At 39.2% G+C, this 19,620-nt stretch overlaps 1 protein-coding gene and 1 long non-coding RNA gene across 8 annotated transcripts in view; both read left to right on the forward strand.

The window, feature by feature from the left end:
- The first annotated feature begins 1,542 nt into the window (after positions 1 to 1,542).
- The window catches only part of LOC138922187 (uncharacterized), a 77,718-nt gene continuing 59,640 nt past the window's right edge, over positions 1,543 to 19,620 (forward strand). For 5 of the 7 annotated variants that reach the window (XM_070259030.1, XM_070259031.1, XM_070259025.1 and 2 more), the window contains exons 1-5: positions 1,543 to 1,764; positions 2,674 to 2,826; positions 3,703 to 3,835; positions 8,727 to 8,817; positions 9,591 to 9,676. In XM_070259030.1, the coding sequence (XP_070115131.1) occupies positions 2,818 to 2,826; positions 3,703 to 3,835; positions 8,727 to 8,817; positions 9,591 to 9,676 (319 nt within the window). In that variant the 5' untranslated portion in view covers positions 1,543 to 1,764; positions 2,674 to 2,817. Of the gene's footprint in view, positions 1,765 to 2,673; positions 2,827 to 3,288; positions 3,467 to 3,702; positions 3,836 to 8,726; positions 8,818 to 9,590; positions 9,677 to 19,620 lie in introns of all 7 variants that reach the window. The other 2 variants (XM_070259027.1, XM_070259026.1) reach the window with 2 other exon arrangements.
- LOC138922189 (uncharacterized) lies at positions 4,886 to 6,706 on the forward strand. Its single transcript, XR_011435261.1, has 3 exons — positions 4,886 to 5,027; positions 6,352 to 6,426; positions 6,643 to 6,706. It is a non-coding gene; the product is annotated as an uncharacterized lncRNA (long non-coding RNA).

Genomic DNA, 19,620 nt, shown 5'->3' on the forward strand with positions numbered 1-19,620 from the left:
TTATACATTTATAAAGTGACTGGATTAAAAGAATATGCAAATGTTTTGGATGATACCATATATGTGTATTTTGCCATTGTAAAACTTAACAGAGGTACCATATAATGTGTACACATAAGAATTTAGCTAGAGACTTCTTGGTTTTTTGTCTTTTAGTTTCCTCTGTGGAGAAAATAGTTGATCCCTTTGGTTAAAAGTGATTAATAAAAATAAGATATAATTTGTGTAATAATTACGGAAAAATATGAAAATATACACACATAGAAGATAATGAGTATGAATTTTTCCTCAAGGAAACTGTTAAAGTGGTAATTTCAGTGTAATAGATGTACTGTTTTATATGTACTATTAAATAATTATATCTTAAAATTTTATTACCATTTACATAATTATGTGTTTATATATTTTAAACAAATACATATAAAGGCTTCTAAGACAATCTTCGAAAGTCTATAAATGAAAAAGTTTATTTAATGGTATATTCAGTGTTAACGGATTTACTCATCAAAGAAGCTTAATCTTTTTTTGTAAATTAATATATGGATGATATACAAAAAGTAAATTCGAAATTCATTACTGAGTCTCTGGTTTTACTTGTCCCTTGTAATTTCCTCTGATTTCTATTTATTCGATCTCGTTCATTCCACAAATATCATTGAGCACCTAGCCCACGCAGGGCGACACAGCGATCCACAGCCCAGTCACTGTTCTCACGGCATTGACCTCACTGGGAAAGGAGACAGCGCTCAGGTGTGTGAGACGTCTGGTCTGAGAAGCGCTCTGCAGAGCGAAGCCACACGAGAAGAGCGACGGGGAGGAGCTCGCGGGCGCGGAAGAGCCGGGCCTGGAGCACCCCGTTGAGCGGCCGCCTGCACGGAGGGAAAGCGCGGGCAGGAGCGGCCGGGCGGGGCGGGGGTCAGGGGGCAGGGGGCCGGGGCGGGAGAGGCGGGCTGGCGCGCGGCCCCGACCCCCGGCGAGGGGTTAAGGCACGCGCTGCCAGGAGACGGCGCGCTCACAGCGACTGAGTGCGGCACCGGCTGCGGTTTATGAGATGAAGACGACTGCAGAAGACGGTGCTGGGAGGGAGATCAGACGCTCCGTTTCGGACATAGTAAGTTCGCGATGCCTCCAAGTGGAATCGTCAAGGAGGCTGTCTTCCATATGAACTGGCCCTAAAACGCCTAACACCGAAGAACGACGGAACGTTCGAGATGAGAAAAAGCACTTGTAATTGATAGTTCAGTCATCATTTTTCCACATTCTTTTCAGGTCGTGTCCTGTAGATAAGTATTTTTTCATATCTGTGATGGTAGCATAGATGACAACTGCTCTTTTTGTCACTTAAATTCTGTTAAAAAACGTTTCTCCAGGTTGCTACAGTTGGCACCACATCCCAAAAGGCTGCAGCGCTCTGGGAGCGTGCAAGGCTGGATGAGCTCGGTGAAGCGACTGCAGCTCCTCTTCCTCGTCGGCAGAGGGCGCCCGGGCAGCGGAGGGCGCTGCTCGGCCCTGAGATCCGGGAGCTCCTCCCTCTTTCCCTTCGTCCCTCCGCGCTCGCGTCCTTCGCCCCGGAAGTGCTCTTCAGGCGCTGCTGGCCGGCGTGACTTTGAAGGTCTCCCGCCGCGGTGCCGGTTGCTGAGCATCCCGGAGCCGCGGACCCTGCGCGCCCGTTCTGCGCCGGCCATGAGGCTGCTGGGGACGGCCGCGGCCCTGGGGCGCGGGCTCCCGCGGGTCCCCGCCGCGCTGGGCTGGCAGGGGAGGCAGGTAGAGTGCCCGGGGAGCGGGGCCGAGCCCGGACTGTCCCCTGGCCGCGTGGCCCTCGGAGCGGCCCGGGCCCCTCTCCCTGTCCGTGCCGGCCGCGGGGCGCGCCCGGGGGGCTGGCGTCGGGTGGCGGTGGCCCGCTGTGCCCGGGCCTGGCGCGCGCGGCTCGCAGGCTTCCCTGGGTTTACTCTGGAGGCGCCCGGCGCCAGGGTTCCCATTAGTTTTACCCGCCGCTTCCAAGTTGTGCTTCCCTCTGCCCACAAGTGACCGCAGTGCACTTGGATGTGCAGCCCTGTGGGCAGTGGTTTACATTGTGTCTTAATTCCATAAAATGCAGGATTCTGCCCTGTCCCCCCCGCCCCGCCCCGAGTAAAATAAAGTTTAAAAAAAAGGCGTTAACTTTGTGTAGAAGGAATTGGAAACCTTTTGTGGGCTGCGTTAGAGCTGTCGGTACCACCGCGTGAAGCACGGAAGTCCTCGGACGGCCTTGCTAGCTGTGAACGAGACTAAGGGGGAAGGGGAAACAGCAGAACTTAAGCTGAAAACTCTAGTTCCTAGTAAAGTAGTTGTTAGGATCTATCTTTCTGATTTTATTATCCCCAGTGTATACTTTCAAACCTATAACATTTGATAAAAGTAGTTGTCCCCTTTTAATTAATTATATAATTAATGCGAGCATCTTTTTCTGATTGGTTGATTATGTATTTGTTTTCAGGCTGTGTCTTCTCTGCTCTCCCCTGCAGCCTTCCCTTTGGTAGCGGGAGTTGCGGTGGAGACGTGCCCTCTTTTGCCTTTCCAAGCTGTGTCGTATGGTGTTTTGTGTCCGTTGAGTTTCTCTGGAGGAGCGATGTCCGCTGAACCCATGCTCTCTCTTAGAAAAGGTGCACTGAATTGATCGCTCTTACTTTTCAGGTTAATTGGAAGGTCTGCCGATGGTGTTCGTCAGGGGTGATTCCCAACGAGAAAATACGAAATATTGGAATCTCAGCTCACACTGATTCTGGGAAAACCACATTGACAGCACGGGTGCTTTAGTACACCGGCAGGATTGCAAAGATGCATGAGGTGTGTGGTTGTGGTGGGCTCCAGAGTAGTTAGAGCTTGGTTTTACTTGTTTTGTAGTTAATGGTTTGATAAACTTCACAAAACTTGAAAGGTTAAAAGAATGGTAACCGTGGATCTTTAGTCAGTCATATCACACAGAGGATTGCTCAAGTTGGCCTGAAATGTTGCTCTCAGGAATCCGTCTAGACCATCACTGTGGGTATCCTGAGTAGATTGTCTTTTAAGAGTGTTGTCAATATGATGTACCCTTCAACAGCCATTAAAATAGTATATACATAATTTTTAATGTTGTTTAGAGATGTTTATAATGTTAAGTGGAAAAAATGGTTTTAAATAATATATAGTATGAGCTTGAGTTAAATACATATAGCAGAAAAAAATTTTTTTAAATCTTGAAACTCTCTTGAAGAAATTATTATATCATTGAGTGACTTAACTTTCCATTTAAAAATATTTCTTCAGATAAAAGATCGTCTTGTTAAATCATACGCTTTAAAAGCTGAATCCTTCCCACCTGGGCCTCAGACTCTACATGCAGCAGAGCAGGGCAGAACCCGTTCTCTGAACATCTGCTCCTGGACTAACACGAGGCTGGTGGGCAGGAGCGGGGCAGAGGGAGCAACAATGGCTCTCAGACCAGGTGATTGCTCTGTGGGAGCCCTTGCTGGGAGCAGCAGTGAAAAGAGGGTTAGACAGTTCACAGAGGGTAAAACCTATTACCAGTTTTCTATTTCAAGAGATGATCTGGTTTGGTGATTAGGCTTCTTTGGAAATTGCCCAGTTAACCATCTGTGTTCTAGTTCCACCTCAGTAAAGACTTCTTTCCTTCTTGGAATATAGGGACAGAGAAATCTGAATCACTGTGCTTGTGTTTAGGTGAAAGGTAAAGATGGCATTGGTGCTGTCATGGATTCCATGGAACTAGAGAGACAAAGAGGAATCACTGTTCAGTCAGCGGCCACCTATACCGTGTGGAAGGATGTCAACATCAACATTATAGATACTCCTGGTAAGCTGAGTTCTTGGTTTTGTTGCAGCTTATTTTGGCAAAAGCCCATTTAGTTCTTTTCTATTCTATGACCCAGCTCATTGTTGAGTATCAAATAATACTCTAAAGTGTGACTGTGAATTTCCTATTAGAGAAATCTGACTTGGGACCTAGAGCATTTCGTCCTTATGTAGTTTCCTTGAAAAATAGTGCAAATAATTTGTGACTGGGAAGGTTCTCACGTTTTATGTGTTGTAGCTGATCCAAAGGTGCCCATGTCCTGGTATCTTTTTGAAGTGATTTGGGGCTCTGGACCTTATGCTGGGTGAATGGTATGAGTGATTTAAGAAATCCACATTCTAGGGGCCGGCCCCGTGGCCAAGTGGTTAAGTTCGCATGCTCTTCAGCAGCCTGGGATTTTGCCGGTTTGAATCCTGGGCGTGGACATGGCACCGCTCATAGGGCCATGCCGAGGCGGCATCCCACATGCCACAACTAGAAGGACCCACAACTAGAATATATATACAACTATGTACTGGGGGGCGTTGGGGAGAAAGAGGAAAAATAGAATCTTTAAAAAAGAAAAAAGAAATCCACATTCTAATTAGAAGACTTATGTCGTGAAAGATAAGAAACTTTTAATTTTGCATGTTATAAAAAAATCAGACCGCTCTTTAAGACTTTCCCACACTTCTTTGTCTCATTTAGGGCACGTGGACTTCACAATAGAAGTTGAAAGGGTCCTGAGAGTGTTGGATGGTGCAGTCCTTGTTCTCTGTGCTGTCGGAGGGGTGCAGTGCCAGACCATGACTGTTAATCGTCAGTGTGCTAATGTGCTAGTTATTGAATTAAGTTTGTTGTGGGTGCCTTCAGTCAATTCTGACTCTAGCGACCCTATGTACAGCAGACTGGAACCCTGCCTGATCTTTTTGTGCCATCCTCTCACCTTCCTTCACTGTATCAGACAAGGCTCTGGTGTTATTCATAGGGTTCTAATGACCAGTTCTTTTGGAAGTGGGTGGCCAGTCTTTCTTCCTAGTCTATCTCATTCTAGAAGCTCTGCTGAAGCCTGTCCCCCATGGGTGACCCTGCTGATATTTGAAACACTGGTGGCATAGCTTTCAGCATCACAGCAGCATGCAGTCACCACAGTACGACAACCAAGAGGCAGGTGGTGTGGTTCCCTGACTGGGAAAGGAACCTGGCCTTAACGGTAAGAGCACAGACTCATAACCAATAGATTGAGCAAAGCACTTTTACTGTACTCTCAAATTTAATTTACAGCAAATTCTTTTCTTTGTTTGTTTTCTGAGGAAGATGCACCCTGAGCGAACATCTGTTGCCAATCTTCCTTTTTTCTTTTTATGTGAGCTGCCATCATAGCATGGCCGCTAACAGACAAGTGGTATAGGTCTGTGCCTGGCACCCGAACCCGGGCTGCCAAAGCACAGTGCGTCAAACTTAACCGGTAGGCCACCAGGGCTGACCCTACAGAAAATTCTGATGAGAAGCACTGCACCCCAATTTTACAGTTAAAAAATGCAGCACTGAGAAAGTAAATGACTTGTCCAATTTTACAATTTTTGCAGAAATTCAAATCTAGGTTTATGTGGTCATAAAGCAGATCTTACAATGTCCTCACCTCAATTCCCTCTTATTTTCAGGTATTCTTTGAAGAAAAATTCAAATAAAAGTAAAATATAACATTTTAAACATAAAATAGAGCTTTTCTTACATTGTTCTCTGACTATTTAAATAATAAATTATCCTAAATTAAAGTTTTCAGAAAGGGTTATGATAAACTTGAAATAAAAGACATTGTGATAAAACTGTTTTATGACAATTAATCTAGATTTTGTGTGGCACTGGAACTTTATTTTCTTCTATAAAATTTTTATTTTTGTTTCTCCTTGTCATTTTTTTCTATTAAAATCCAGAAAATGTTGGGCTTCACAAAGTTATTGGCGTCTTAATTTGATCAAAAGCATTTTATTTTTTAATATCAACTATATAGTTTTCAAAACAGGATCTAAACAAAGTCATTTTAGAAATTTGTGAGGAATAGAGACGCAGTACTATGATCTCTGAAATTGGGCCACAATTTTAATTTTTCAAAGCACTTAGTTTTTAAAATAAAATAAAATCACTTAGTTTTTATTTTGGGTAAAATAAAAGGCTCCATAGATATTTCTACTCCTCAGGCAGGGGAGAAAAACACTAGTAAACTTTATAATAGTTATAGCAAAAATATTGTTTCTGTAACAAATGAATGGCTTCATTTTCTCAAACTCTAAATACATTGTACGGCCATCAGAAGTAACCTAAGAGAGTTAAATGCAAATATCATTTTAAATATAGCACTTATTGAAAGGACTGTACTTACAGTGTGCCTTTTATACCTATAAATCAAGGGAAACTAAAATCTTCTTGACTATCATTATATTTTTAATGTTAGTAGGAGAGGAACTGATGTGATTAACATATTCAGGCAAGGCCAAATTGAACTTTAAAACTTCTGTTTTATATTTTTATTCAAGTTTGTTCCAACCTTTATAAACTGTCAGCAAATGAGCAAAATAATGAAGATCTGAGGAGTCACAGGGTGTTCTGCAGTGAGTAAAATACTGACCTGGTGATCCACACAGTTTCTCTCACTGACACTTCTACTGCGGGTAGGATCCCATCCAGTTATGTAACACTCTCTGCCTGATCTGTGCCTAATGCACAAGCACACGTAATATACTCGTGGGGAGGATACAGTAAAAAAAGAAGACTGATGATGCGTGATATATAGGGGGAAATTACAAGAATCAATGTTTTTGAATTAGGACAATAGAGCTTGAGCTCAAATGGAGGGTTTGATGATGGATTGAAGAGTGAAGACATTGCGGCAGGTGAGAAGGCAGATTCATGGATACAGATACAGGTAGAATTGCAGAGGTGAACTTTGAGGTTCTGATTTACTTCTGTGATTTTTAAAAAGCAGCCCAGGTGATATAGTGAAAAATCATTGTTGAGAACTATTCTAGGGTCAGCCTATGGGAGGAGAGCCTGAGATTGGAATTAGAGGAGAGTGTCAAGGAATTGAAAAAACAAGCATTGGCTGAACTATTGCTATCTCTAGAAGTTAAGATAGGATTTGTGGTAGGGAGGTAAACAGTGACCCCTGTGCTGGGAAGAGCTGCCATTGTCGGAAGGCAAGAGCTTCAAAGGTGCTAAAATCCCCTCAACAGGCTTAGCTTCACTTCACAATTTCAGTCCAATCCTTGCCTCAGTCTAGGTGATAAGTTTTGAAATTGTCTTCACATTACAATAACTTATGGAACATTAAAATAATAAAAACAAAAAGCTAGTGCCGGGTCTCCCCTTGCTTGAGATGCTATTAATTGATCTGATACGGGGTTCAGTCTAGGTATTTTTAAAAGATCCCCATGTGGTTCTAAAGTGCTGCAGGATAGAAAACCCGGCTCTGGGTGAAGGAAATATAAAGCATCAGAAGCACGTTAGTTAAAACAAAACGAAACAGAGAAAGATTTTCGCTGGTTCTTCTGTCATTTTCCGCAGTCACATGCCCACCCTAGTAATCAGAAAATAAAGCATCTATGACCCCTCTCTCCTTCCCTGAATTTCTCGCCTCTTGCCCTCTTCCTCCACCCCTCCTGCTCCTTTTACTGGATGCTATTGCCAACCCCCACTGCAGAGCACATTATGAATAACTTTTAGATTATTGTGAAGCATTCTCGTACCCACGTTTTTGCCTCCCCCCACCTCCTTCCTTCCTTTTTTTCTTCCTTCGTTCTATGGGCTTCAGGAAAATGCCTCAGTTTAAGATATACTTTAATTCAAATTTTCAGGAACACTAAATTAGACTGCAAAGCTCTGAACATGTGCTCTTTTTCAATACTTCTGTCCCTTTTTGGACTAAAAGCATATATCACCCAGCACTCTGAGCCTAATTCTTCTGTCTGGACCTCCTCACTGCATCCTGAGCACTTGACTTGGCGTACAGCTCTCTAATTCAACCTGAAGAAATCAAATTGGCTTACACTTACATATATGTCACATTTTTCAAGCATTCATTTTAAAAATAAATTTATTCTACTTAAGTGTATTTTGTTTGACATAAAGCTTTGATTATTGTATTTGAATAAGGATCACACCCTCAAATATTAAAAGAAAATTTTCATTGAAAACCTCTTTTAAAATATTTAACACTAAAAAATTTGCTTGATTCTTTTCATGGTGCAGTTACCACAGTGAAAATGTGTGAAAACTCAACATTTTAGTTACTGTTTGAGTTTGCAATACCTCCTTGTCCAGTTTGATGAAATGAGTGTTTCATGGAGAATCCACAGCAAGAACGATAAAAATGTCCTTACCCTTCCCACATAAGCTAACATCAAGAAGAGTTTTCAAATATTCCCTCTATGCCATGGAAACACCTAGAGCAAGATCGCTCAAGCTGTGCTGTTTATCTATTTTCACTAGGGCTTTCATTTGATCTTCAGAGAAAGGGGAGGAAGGCTGTGGCATATCACTGGCCCACATTCCCACCTCTAACCAGAGAACCAGAGCTAGTGCAGGGCCACGTGACATTTATTGAATCTACACTTAACATTTTGTTCTTGAGTAAAGAGTTTGGCTATTACAAAATTTTTCTTTTAAAAGTAGAAAATCACTAACTAGAGGCAGATAAGATAGCAAATTGTGAAGAGTCTGCTGAGTACATTGATTATAGACCTGTGTGTGCGTGTGTGTGTGTGTGTGTGTGTGTGTGTGTGTGTGGTCCTAAGTTATTAAGATTTTGTCATGAATTCTAGGAACATTTCGGGCTCCACACAGCATAGGCATTGGTCATCACCCTCCTTACAAATTATACACTTAGAAATTGTTCTCTCTGTTTATCCTGAAGAAAAGCAGAAGGATGAGCCTATCCATGAAGGGAAGACAGGAAAAAAGATCGAATGCTTTAATCACAGTGTTATCTTGGGGAATTGCTCCAGGTACTTATTTCCTCATAAAGTATCTTTTAATGGAAAGCAACAGGAAAACAACTGATATCTGGTAGTGGATACTGCCGTGAATGATGCATGTATTTCTACTTTTGAGAGAAATGCTGATGATCCAAATAAGTACTATTAGTCCTCAAAATAGAAAACAAAATCTTGTCATGGAATTTTGAAACGTTGTTGAGTCTATTATTCTGACAATAAATGGAACTGATTTTTACAGCAGATATAAAGTTAATATAAAGTTAATATTCTCTTAATAGAGAATATTAAGCTGGAAACTTAAAGCAGCCACCAGAGCTTCAGATGTTTGAGGGAAAAAATAGCTCAAATCCTCCACTTTTTTTATCTGTAGACAGCAGTATTTGTATTTAAGAAAAGAAGAGCTTCTACATTATTGAAACACTTCTGGAAGGGGAAATTTCTCTAAATGTTTTTGTCTAAGATTATTGTTATTTATAAGTTGTACTCCAGTCTAATCATAAAGAAGACTTGAAGTCCACATTAATTTTTCAGTATCCAGCAGACACTTGAAGACATGTGATTTTCCTTGTGAAACTAAGTAAAAGATTGGCCTAGAGTGGAAAAAATCCTTCTGTGATAAAAATAATATAGAAAGGCTGAATAAAAAGTGAAATATTATGGCGGTCATGATTCTAAACAATGGCATCAAGAATCATAGAAACGCAGGAAATACAGACCCATCATTTTCAGGTTCAGATATTTACAAGTGACTCTGCAGGTCATTGATATGTGGCTATTTTTAGTTTCTTAGGAGGCTTCTGGATGGGAATGAACAACTGGGCTACGGAGGTAGACAACTCAGTTGCTGACCAGCCACCTCACAAAGCATGTAAGCATGATTTTCTCCTTCGTTTCTGCCTTTGCTAAACGTATTGTGATTAGGCTTACATGGCATTTCTTAGTGCAAATGGAATGAAAAAGAAATCCAAGTGAAGGGCTGTTTACACTAGTGATGAAGGGTTAGAATTGGAATCTTTTATGCGAAGTCGAATAAATTGAAGCGCAAGAGTTGAACTGTGGGGCAGTTTATGCGTATGTTTATATGCATATGTATAATTTTAGACAGTGCCCCAATAAACATAACACTCTTCCTCAATGCATAGATAAAAACGGATGTAAGATGGCTGACTCATTCATTTGATTTCAGGAGATGTTCACAGGAAAGTTGAGACTCTCATGAGACATAATAATTCTGGGTAAAATCAAACTTCCAGGTATTGATTACATGAAGGAGCTGATATTTAGGGCACATAAGCTTGAAAGCACTGATATGAATATACCCTTGCTCAGGAATTACAAGAAAAAACAACTTTATGTGCATAAGGATAAGTTAAGAGAAGAAGAATCATTCTCTGACCACATATTAGAGAGAAATATTCTAATCTAGCAAAGAATCTCTAGAGAGAAGTATAATAAGACATAATACCCTACATATACTGGATGACAAAACCTTCTGAAACATGCACATCTAAGGAAAAACAAGTCAAGGGTACTGATCAGTTTATGGGCAATGGGCCAAAAATTTAAATAGAAAGAAGTTTACTGTATTATTCTACAAACTATAGGTCATTAAGGGATGAAGAATAGGGACCTGTTATATGCTGGATATAATAAAATAAATGATTAGCTGAAAGTACAAAGTGCAAAGTTTCTGTTTTCCTTTAATTGCTTTGGGATCGCAGCAAAGAACAGATATGGTACAGGGTCAGGTGTAAGTCACTTGTGCATCTTAATGTTGCGATGTTTATTTTCCCCTTATAATGTCATATACTTTCAGCCTCTTGACCAAGATACAATACATACATTCAACAGGATCACATTTAGTCTTTGAATATACTGAGTGTGATGTGGGAAGATATTGAATGGAAATTCATAATAAAGAACCATTAGATCAAGGGAGGTCTAAAACATTAAATAATTTTGAAGAGCTCTGTGGAAAGAAAGGAAATTATTTCAAAGGATAACCTCTTAAAAATAAAATACTATATTTCTAAGTGAGCAGATGGTAAAATTATTGAGTACAATGCTTAAACTGAGTTGAAAAAGCTGATTCAAAGGCCACCAAGGAGGAGCTGCTGGCATATCCAGGAAATGGGGTTAAATTTGTCAAAAAAGACAAAACTGCAATTTCAAGAATTAGGAGAAGGTATTTGGGAATCTTTAAAACGTAGTAAACATTTTTTATGCAGTATGCTGTTAACCAGCAGACCATCCAGTTGTGATTTGCTAAGAAAAACAAGCAAACAGAACTTTGAGATCATATCTTTTTCTGATTCCTCTAAAAGTTGCCAATCATAATGCTCTTAAAAATAAAATTTACCTCTTTGTATATGGCTATTTCCATAAATCACTCATAGCCTCCTCTTCAACCGTCTCCCAAATATTTTCCACCAACTAATTCACTTACACAGGATGATGCAGTCACTTATTAGAATGCCAAGAGGAGATTTGATTCATCCTGCTATTTATCCTTTTTTTTGCAATTTTTCATCAACTTCAGCTATATTTACTGTAAGATCCATTAGGACAAAGAGGTTACTTATTTTTATCACTGGAGTATCCCAAGCACAACATCCTAACACAGACTCCAACACAGAATAAATATTCAAAGAATCTCCCTGGATAAATGAAGTCATAGGTACATAAATATGCATTAAATGCAGACATTATTCTCTTTTTTCTTTATTCTCAATTTCAGCATTATCAACAATGTGATTGTCATGCTTCAGTTTAATGAGCTGAAGAAATATATGGCTCATGCCAGTGCATTGAAGAGTATTAATACCATACTGAGAGATGTAAAAGACTGACGTATCCATTCTCGATAAGTATGAACTGAATAGCCCCTAGTCTCATATGAAAGATAATATAAGCATCAGTTTAATTTCAGAAGCCCATGTATGTGGGTGCATGTATTTGTGTGTATACATATTTATGCAGTGAATTTTTTGAAGGCTAATGTGACTTACAGTATTTAAGATTTTGTTTTTAACAGAAAGATGCTGCAATATTAAGATAAAGAAAAATCAATTTAAAATATCTACATTGAGCTTATGTTTCTAGTAATGTGGCAGAGTAAGTATATGAAAGATCCATACTCCTCAAAACAATTGAAAATTCAGACAACAGATAAAAATCACTTTTTAATGAATGGGTGATATAGACAAAATATTAAAGAATCCCCTCTCTGCACCTCCACTCCAAAAAAAGAGAAACTGCAAAAAAAATCCAGAGAAGTAAACAAATATTGCTTCAATAAGCTAGTGGTTCCGGTGGGAATATCCACCGATCAACTGTGACCAAAGGCTTTGGTTTCTATAGCCACTTCAGAGGCAAGGGAGCCTGCAGACCAAACAAGATGAGATATTTAGATTAGTGAACCAAGCCCCAAAATAAACTTGAGACCATGGAGATCTAAACCCTCAATGAAATGGTGAACTAGGGGGAAAAATCTATCTTACAAGAGAAGACAGGTTTTCCTGCTAAGTCACCAACAGCTACTAACTACTGCTGATCTATGATCTACTTCATATGCCCTCCTTGCCTCTCTGGCCGTTAATTTTGTAATGTGACAAGACTCAGTAGTTTGACTCCTTTATTTTCCATCCATATTAATTTCCTTGTGGCATCATCCTGTCTGATAAATTACATTATATATAATATAAAAGATATCATATATAGGTGTATATAGTGTGTGTGTAAAATATATATATAATGATTATTAGAATTGACTTTCAAAATTATATTTTATGCTGTTCTTTTCATGTTGTTGATTTCTGTATAATTACTTTTCAGATTAAAAAGCACCACATTACTATTTGTGTTTTATTTAGTCTCTCCTACATAATGCTGCAGTTTACCTTTATTTCCATTATTATTACATATTTGTGTCTCTTCTGCTGGTGTTTGCATCACAAGAGCAGTATCAAGCCTACTGTTATTCACCAGTGTCCACGGCACACAATAAAAGTTCAATACCATTTTAAAAAATAAATACAGGAATATAAGGAGGATAGTAACCCTGCGTCCACTTGATTAGAATTTGTACCTTCCAAATTATATAAACTCATCTACATCCAGAGAGGAGGGTGTAGAGTTTTTCTTTGACTCCTACTGGATAGTTCTCTGCACCTTAACCTTTTTATTTGCTCTGAGATCCTGGACCACTCAAGTACAGAAGATAAGACTCCACCTTTTTACTCTACTTTGTAAGTTTATCAGTTCTGTGAAGCAAAACACACAGAAAGGCCTAGCAAGTGACTAACCTAAAAGGAAAAAAGAAACCTACATATTGATAAAAGTAAGCAACAGCAAATCCATCCGACCATTTACATTTTCAAATATTGTTCATCTACATTTTAATTTTTATGTTTGTTTTTACTGCAGTAACATTGGGTTATAACATTATATAACTTTCAGATGTATATCGTCACGTATTTCGGATTCTGTGTAGGTTATATCACGTTCACTACCCAAAGACTAATTACAAGTCATCACCACACCCATGTGCCTAATCATCCTTTTCATCCTCCCCCCTCCCCTTCCCCTCTGGTAACCACCAATCCAATCTCTGTCTCTATGTATTTGTTTGTCGTTGTTTTTATCTTCTACTATGAGTGAGATCACGTGGTATTTGACTTTCTCTCTCTGACTTATTTCACTCAGTATAATACCGTCAAGGTCCATCCATGTTGTCACAAATGGCCAGATTTCATCATTTCTTATGGCTGAGTAGTGTTCCATTGTGTATGTACACCACATCTTCTTTATCCATTCGTCCCTTGATGGGCACCTAGGTTGCTTCCAAGTCTTGGCCATTATGAATAATGCTGTGATGAATGTAAGGGTGCATATATCTTTATGCGTTAGTGTCTTCAAGTTCTTTGGATAAATACCCAGCAGAGGAACAGCTGGATCATATGGTAGATCTATTCTTAATTTTCTGAGGAAATTCCATACCATTTTCCCACAGTGACTGCACCAGTTTGCACTCCCACGAGCAGTGTACAAGGATTCCCTTCTCTCCATATCCTCTCCAACACTTGTTATTTCCTGTCTTGTTAATTATAGCCATTCTGCTATACTATACTATAATTAGTATACTGTACTATACTATAATCAGATGATATCTAATTGTAGTATTGATTTGCATTTCCCTGATAGTTAATGATGTTGAACATGTTTTCATGTGCCTGTTGGCCATCTGTATATCTTCCTTAGGGAAATCTCTGTTCAGATCTTTTGCCCATGTTTTAATTGGGTGGTTATTTTTGTTGTTGTTGAGATGTATGAGTTCTTTGTATATATTGGATGTTAACCCCTTATCCAACATGTGGTTTGCAAATATCTTCTCCCAATTGTTAGGTTGTCCTTTTGTTTTGTTGATGGTTTCCTTTGCTGTGCAGAAGCATTTTAGTTTGATGTAGTCCCATTTGTTTACTTTTTCTTTTGCTTCCCTTGCCCAGTCTGATGTGGTACTTGAAAATATGATGCTAAGACCGATGTCAAAAAGCATGCTGCCTATGATTTCCCTTGTCAGAAATTAGCTCTCCATATATTTGTGGGTTTATTTCTGAGCCCTTGATTCTCTTCCATTGATCTGTGTGTCTGTTTTTGTGCCGGTACCATGCTGTTTTGGTTACTATAGCTTTGTAGTATATTGTGAAATCAGGGAGTGTGATACATCCAGCTTTCTTCTTTTCCCTCAGGATTCCTTTGGCAATTCATAGTGTTTTGTTGTTCCATATAAATTTTACGATTCTTTGTTCTATTTCTGTGAAAAATGTTTTTGGAACTTTGATCAGGATTGCTTTCAATCTATAGATTGCTTTAGGAAGTATGGACATTTTAACTATATTAATTCTTCGAATCCAAGAGCACGGAATATCTTTCCATTTCTTTGTGTCTTCTTCAATTTCCTTCAACAATGCTCTATAGTTTTTGGTGTACAGATCTTTCACCTCTTTGTTTAAGTTTATTCCTAGGTATTTTATTCTTTTTGTCGTAATTGTAAATGGGATTGTATTCTTAATTTCTCTTTCTTCTTCTTCATTGATAGCGTATAGAAACACAACTGATTTTTGTATGTTGATTTTGTATACTGCGACTTGACTGTATTCATTTATTATTTCTGAAACTATTTTAGTAGATTCTTCATGGTTTCCTATATATAAAATCATGCCGTCTGCAAATAGTGAGAGTTTCACTTTGTCCTTTCCAATTTGGATCCCTTTTCTTTCTTTTTCTTGCCTGATTGCTCTGGCTAAGGACTTCAAATACTATGTTAAATAAGAGTGGTGACAGTGGGCATCCTTGTCTGGTTCCTGTTCTTAGAGGGCTAGCTTTCAGTTTTTCTCCACTGAGAATGATATTAGCTGTGGGTTTGTCATATATGGCCTTTATTATGTTGAGGTATTTTTATTCTATATCCATTTTCTTTAGAGTTTTTATCATAAATGGATGCTGTATCTTGCCAAATGTTTTCTCTGTATCTATTGAGATGATCATGTGATTTTTTATTCATTTTGTTAATGTGGTGTATCACATTGATTGACTTGCAGATGTTGAGACCCATCCAGGAATCTCATCCCTGCATCCCTGGAATAAATACCACTTGATGATGGTAAAAGGTCTTTTTATTGTATTACTGTATTTGGTTTGTCAATCTTTGTGCTGTCCTTACCTGGTTTTGTTATCAGGGTAATTTTGGCCTCATAGAAAGTGTTAGGAAGCGTTCCATCTTCTTTGATTCTCTTACATAGTTTGAGAAGGATAGTTATTAAGCCTTCATTGAATGTTTGTTAGAATTCTCCAGAGAAGTCATCTGGTACTGGACTTTCATTTTTTGGGAGGTTTTTGATTACTTGTGTTTGGTCTATTCAAATTCTCTAATTCTTCTTGATTCAGTTTTGGGAGGTTGTATGAGTCTAAGAATTTATCCATTTCTTCTAGGTTATCCAATTTGTGGGCATATAGTTTTTCATAGTATTCTCTAATGACCCTTTTTATTTCTGCAATATCTGTTGTAATTTCTTCTCTTTCATTTCTAATTTTATTTATTTGAGCCTTCCCTCTTTTTTTCTTGGTGAGTCTGGCTAAGCATTTGTCAATTTTGTTTATCTTCTCAAAGAACCAGCTCTTAGTTTCATTGATCCTTTTTACTGTTTTTCATTTTTAGTCTCGATTCCATTTATTTCTGCTCTGATCTTTATTATTTCCCTCCTTCTGCTGACTTTGGGCTTGTTTGTTCTTCTTTTTCTAGTTCTCTTTGGTGCATTTTAAGGTTATTTATTTGAAATTTTTTTTGCTTGTTGACATGGGCCTGTATTGCTATGAATTCCCCTCTTATGACCTCTTTTGATGCATCCCATAGGAGTTGGTATGTTGTATTTTCATTTTCGTTTGTCTCCAGGTATTTTCTAATTTTGCCTTTGATTTCCTCATTGATCCAATGGTTGTTCTATAGCATGCTATTTAGTCTCCACATATTTCTGACGTTCCTAGTTTTTTTCTCATGATTGATTTCTAGCTTCATAGCATTGTGGTCAGAAAAGATGATTGGGGGTGATTTCAATCTTCTTAAGTTTATTGAGGCTTGCCTTGTTTCCCAACATATGGTCTCTCTTTAAGAATGATCCATGTACACTTGAGAAGAATTTATATTCTGCTGTTTTTGGATGGAATGCTCCCCATATATCTATTAAGTGCATTTGATCAAGTGTTTCATTTTAATCTACTATTTCCTTGTTGACATTTTGTTTGAATGATCTGTCCATTGATGTAAGTGGGGTGTTGAGGGCCCCTACTACTATTGTGTTGCTGTTAATTTCTCCCTTTGGGTCTGTTAATAATTGCTTTATATACTTTGGGGTTCCTGTATTAGGTGCATATATATTAATAAGTGCTATGAGCTCTTGGTGGAATGTCCCTTTCATCATTACATATTGCCCCTCTCAGTCTCTGATTGCCTTTTTCAACTTGAAGAATGCGTTGTCTGATGTAAATATGGTAACTCCTACTTCCTTTTGTTTGCCATTAGCTGAGAGTATTATCTTCCATCCCTCCACTCTAAGCCTATGTTTGTCTTCAGAGCTGAGATATGTTTATTGGAGGCAGCACATTGTTTGGTCTTATTTTTTAATCCCTCCAGCTACTCTACATCTTTTGATTGGAGAATCAATCCATTTTCATTTAGAGTCATTATTGATATATGAGCACTGAATACTACCATTGTATCTCTTGTTTTCTGGTTGTTCTCTGTATTTGTTGTTTCTCTTTCTTTGTATTCCTGACTACCATTTCATTTCAGTAGTTTTCTGAAGACGTTTTTCTCCATTTTCTCTCTTTTTATGAACTGTGGCTTCTTCTCTGATTTTTGTTTAGTGGTTACTGTGAGGATTGTATAAAAGATAGCATTGATGAGATAGTCCCTTTTCTCATAGCCTGTTATCTCCATTAACCTAAGCAGGTTCCTTCCCTTTCCTCTCCACTTCTGAGTTATTGTTACAAATTTCTCTGTTTTTTATGATGTGAGTTTGTGACTATGTTGAAGCGTTTACCATTACTCTTGATGTTTTCTTTCCCTTTCTCATTTAATTTATAATTCAGTCTTTGCCTCTCTGTTCTGACAGAGAGCTGCAGTTTTCTGTCTATTTATCTCCTTGCTCAGAGCTTTGTAGACCTTTGTCTTTTTGTTTCAGTGTGAGGGCATCTTTAAGTATTTCTTGTAGGGGAAGTCTAGTGGCAATGAACTTCCTCAGCTTTTGTTTATCTGCAAGAGGTTTTATTTCTCTATCATATCTGAATGAAAGTTTCATTGGTTATTTTTATATAAAGTTATTTACTTCTGCCTTGCTGCTCTTAATATTTCTTCCTTGTCATTGGCTTTTGCCATTTTTACTATTTATGCCTTGGATAAAGTCTTTCAGCATTGGTGTGATTACATACTCTATTAGCTTCATATACTTTTAAATCTGGAAACTCCTTTAAATTGGGAAAGTTCTCAGGTATTATTTGTTCAAACAAGCTCTCTGTTCCTTTTTCACTCTCTTCCCTCTGGAATACCTATAATCCTTTTGTTGCTTTTCCTAGTTGAGTGGGATATTTCTTGAAGAATTTGTTCATTTTTAAAATATCTTGGTTCTGTCTCCTCCTCCACCTGTAGAATGTCTATATTTTTATCCTCTAAATCACTAACTCTTTCCTCTATAACATCTGCTCTATTTCTTAAGGGTTCTGGATTATTTTTTATTTCACTAATTATGTTTTTCATATCCAGGATTTCTGCTTGATTCTTTTTTATAGTTTCAAGCTCTTTACTGAAGATATTCATTTTATTTCTGATCTCATTATATTGTCTTTTGGAGTTCTCTTGTAAATCATTGAGTTTCTTATGAGATAGATTTTTAATTCTCTGTCATTTAGATTGTAAATCTCTGTGCCTTCAGGGTTGATTTCTGAAGAATTGTAATTTTCCTTCTGGTCTAAATTATTGCTGAATTTTCTCATGGTGTTTGACCAACTAATTTTTTGTCAGGGCAATTGTGGTATTATTAGGTTGCAGATTCCACCTGTTACTGCTAGGGGGAAGCAGAAGAAGAATTTCTGGCCACCACCCCTTCTGCTGGAAGCTGTGGGGGTAGTGTTGGCACTTGCCCTGGCCTGGAGTGGGTTCAGGCTGTTGTGTGGACTGTGCTTGGCAGGTGGGCCTCCTACTGGACTGATCTATGGCCACTTTTTGGCACTTCAGTGGCACGGTGGTTTCCCTCTCCTCATGGGGAAAGTGATCACGTGCAGGCCAACGGTTGCTACTGCCTCTTCCCACAGCCACCCCAGGACATGCTCCCTCCTTTGGTGCTTAGCAGGACTGTGGGTGCCTGTGCAGGTCCGGAGTGTGCTTTCCCCAGCATTTTGACCTGCTGCACCCTCTGCTTGTGGTCTGGGGAGCTGTGCTTGATGGACTGGGCTTCTTCACTGGGACCAAGCTTGGGCCACTCCTTAGTGCCATAGGTGCTTAGTGGGCTCCCTCTCCCTGCTGGGAAAGTGATCGTGAGTGGGATAATGGCTGCCACTGCCTTTTCCCACAGCCACCCCAGGACATGTTTCCTCTTTTGGGGTTCAGCAGTACTATGGGTGCCTGCACAGGCCTAGAGTGTGCTTGCCCCAGCATGCAGATCTGGGCCTCTGCTCATGGGCCAATGTGCTTGGTGTGTGGGGCTTCTTTGCTGGGACTGAGCTAGGGAAACTCCTTGGTGCCACAGGTGCATGGCAGGCTCCCCCTCCCCACTAGGAAAGTGATCATGAGTGGGCTAAAGCCTGCCACTGACTCCTCCTACTGTCACCCCAGTGCATGTTTCCACTTTCTGCTCACTTGTACCAGGTGGAAAGTATTTGTCTGCAAGCACAGGGCTACCAGGGGAGAGCAGGGAGTGCTCACCTATCTCTGCCACTTACTGGGTGGCCAGTCCATCCAACCTCAGGTGTAGAGCTGGGTGTGTCTCTCAGGCATCCTCTTGTGCTTCATAGGATTCCACCATTGGTCAGTGAATGTCCATTTAGTGATAGTTAAAAATGGGGAGAGACAAAGGGAACGTTTAACTCTGCCATGTTGCTGATGTCACTCCAGTTTTTATTCTTAATATACTATGAAATGTGATTTATTTTGAGTGGAAGACATTTACTATTAATTGCTGCAATTAATTATTATAATTAGTAACTATTAATAATACACAACTTTGCAGTGAAAATTTTTCAAGGATCAATAAAGATAAAATA

The sequence above is a fragment of the Equus caballus genome, unplaced genomic scaffold, assembly GCF_041296265.1.
Source record: "Equus caballus isolate H_3958 breed thoroughbred unplaced genomic scaffold, TB-T2T haplotype2-0000564, whole genome shotgun sequence".
Classification (NCBI taxonomy): domain Eukaryota; kingdom Metazoa; phylum Chordata; class Mammalia; order Perissodactyla; family Equidae; genus Equus; species Equus caballus.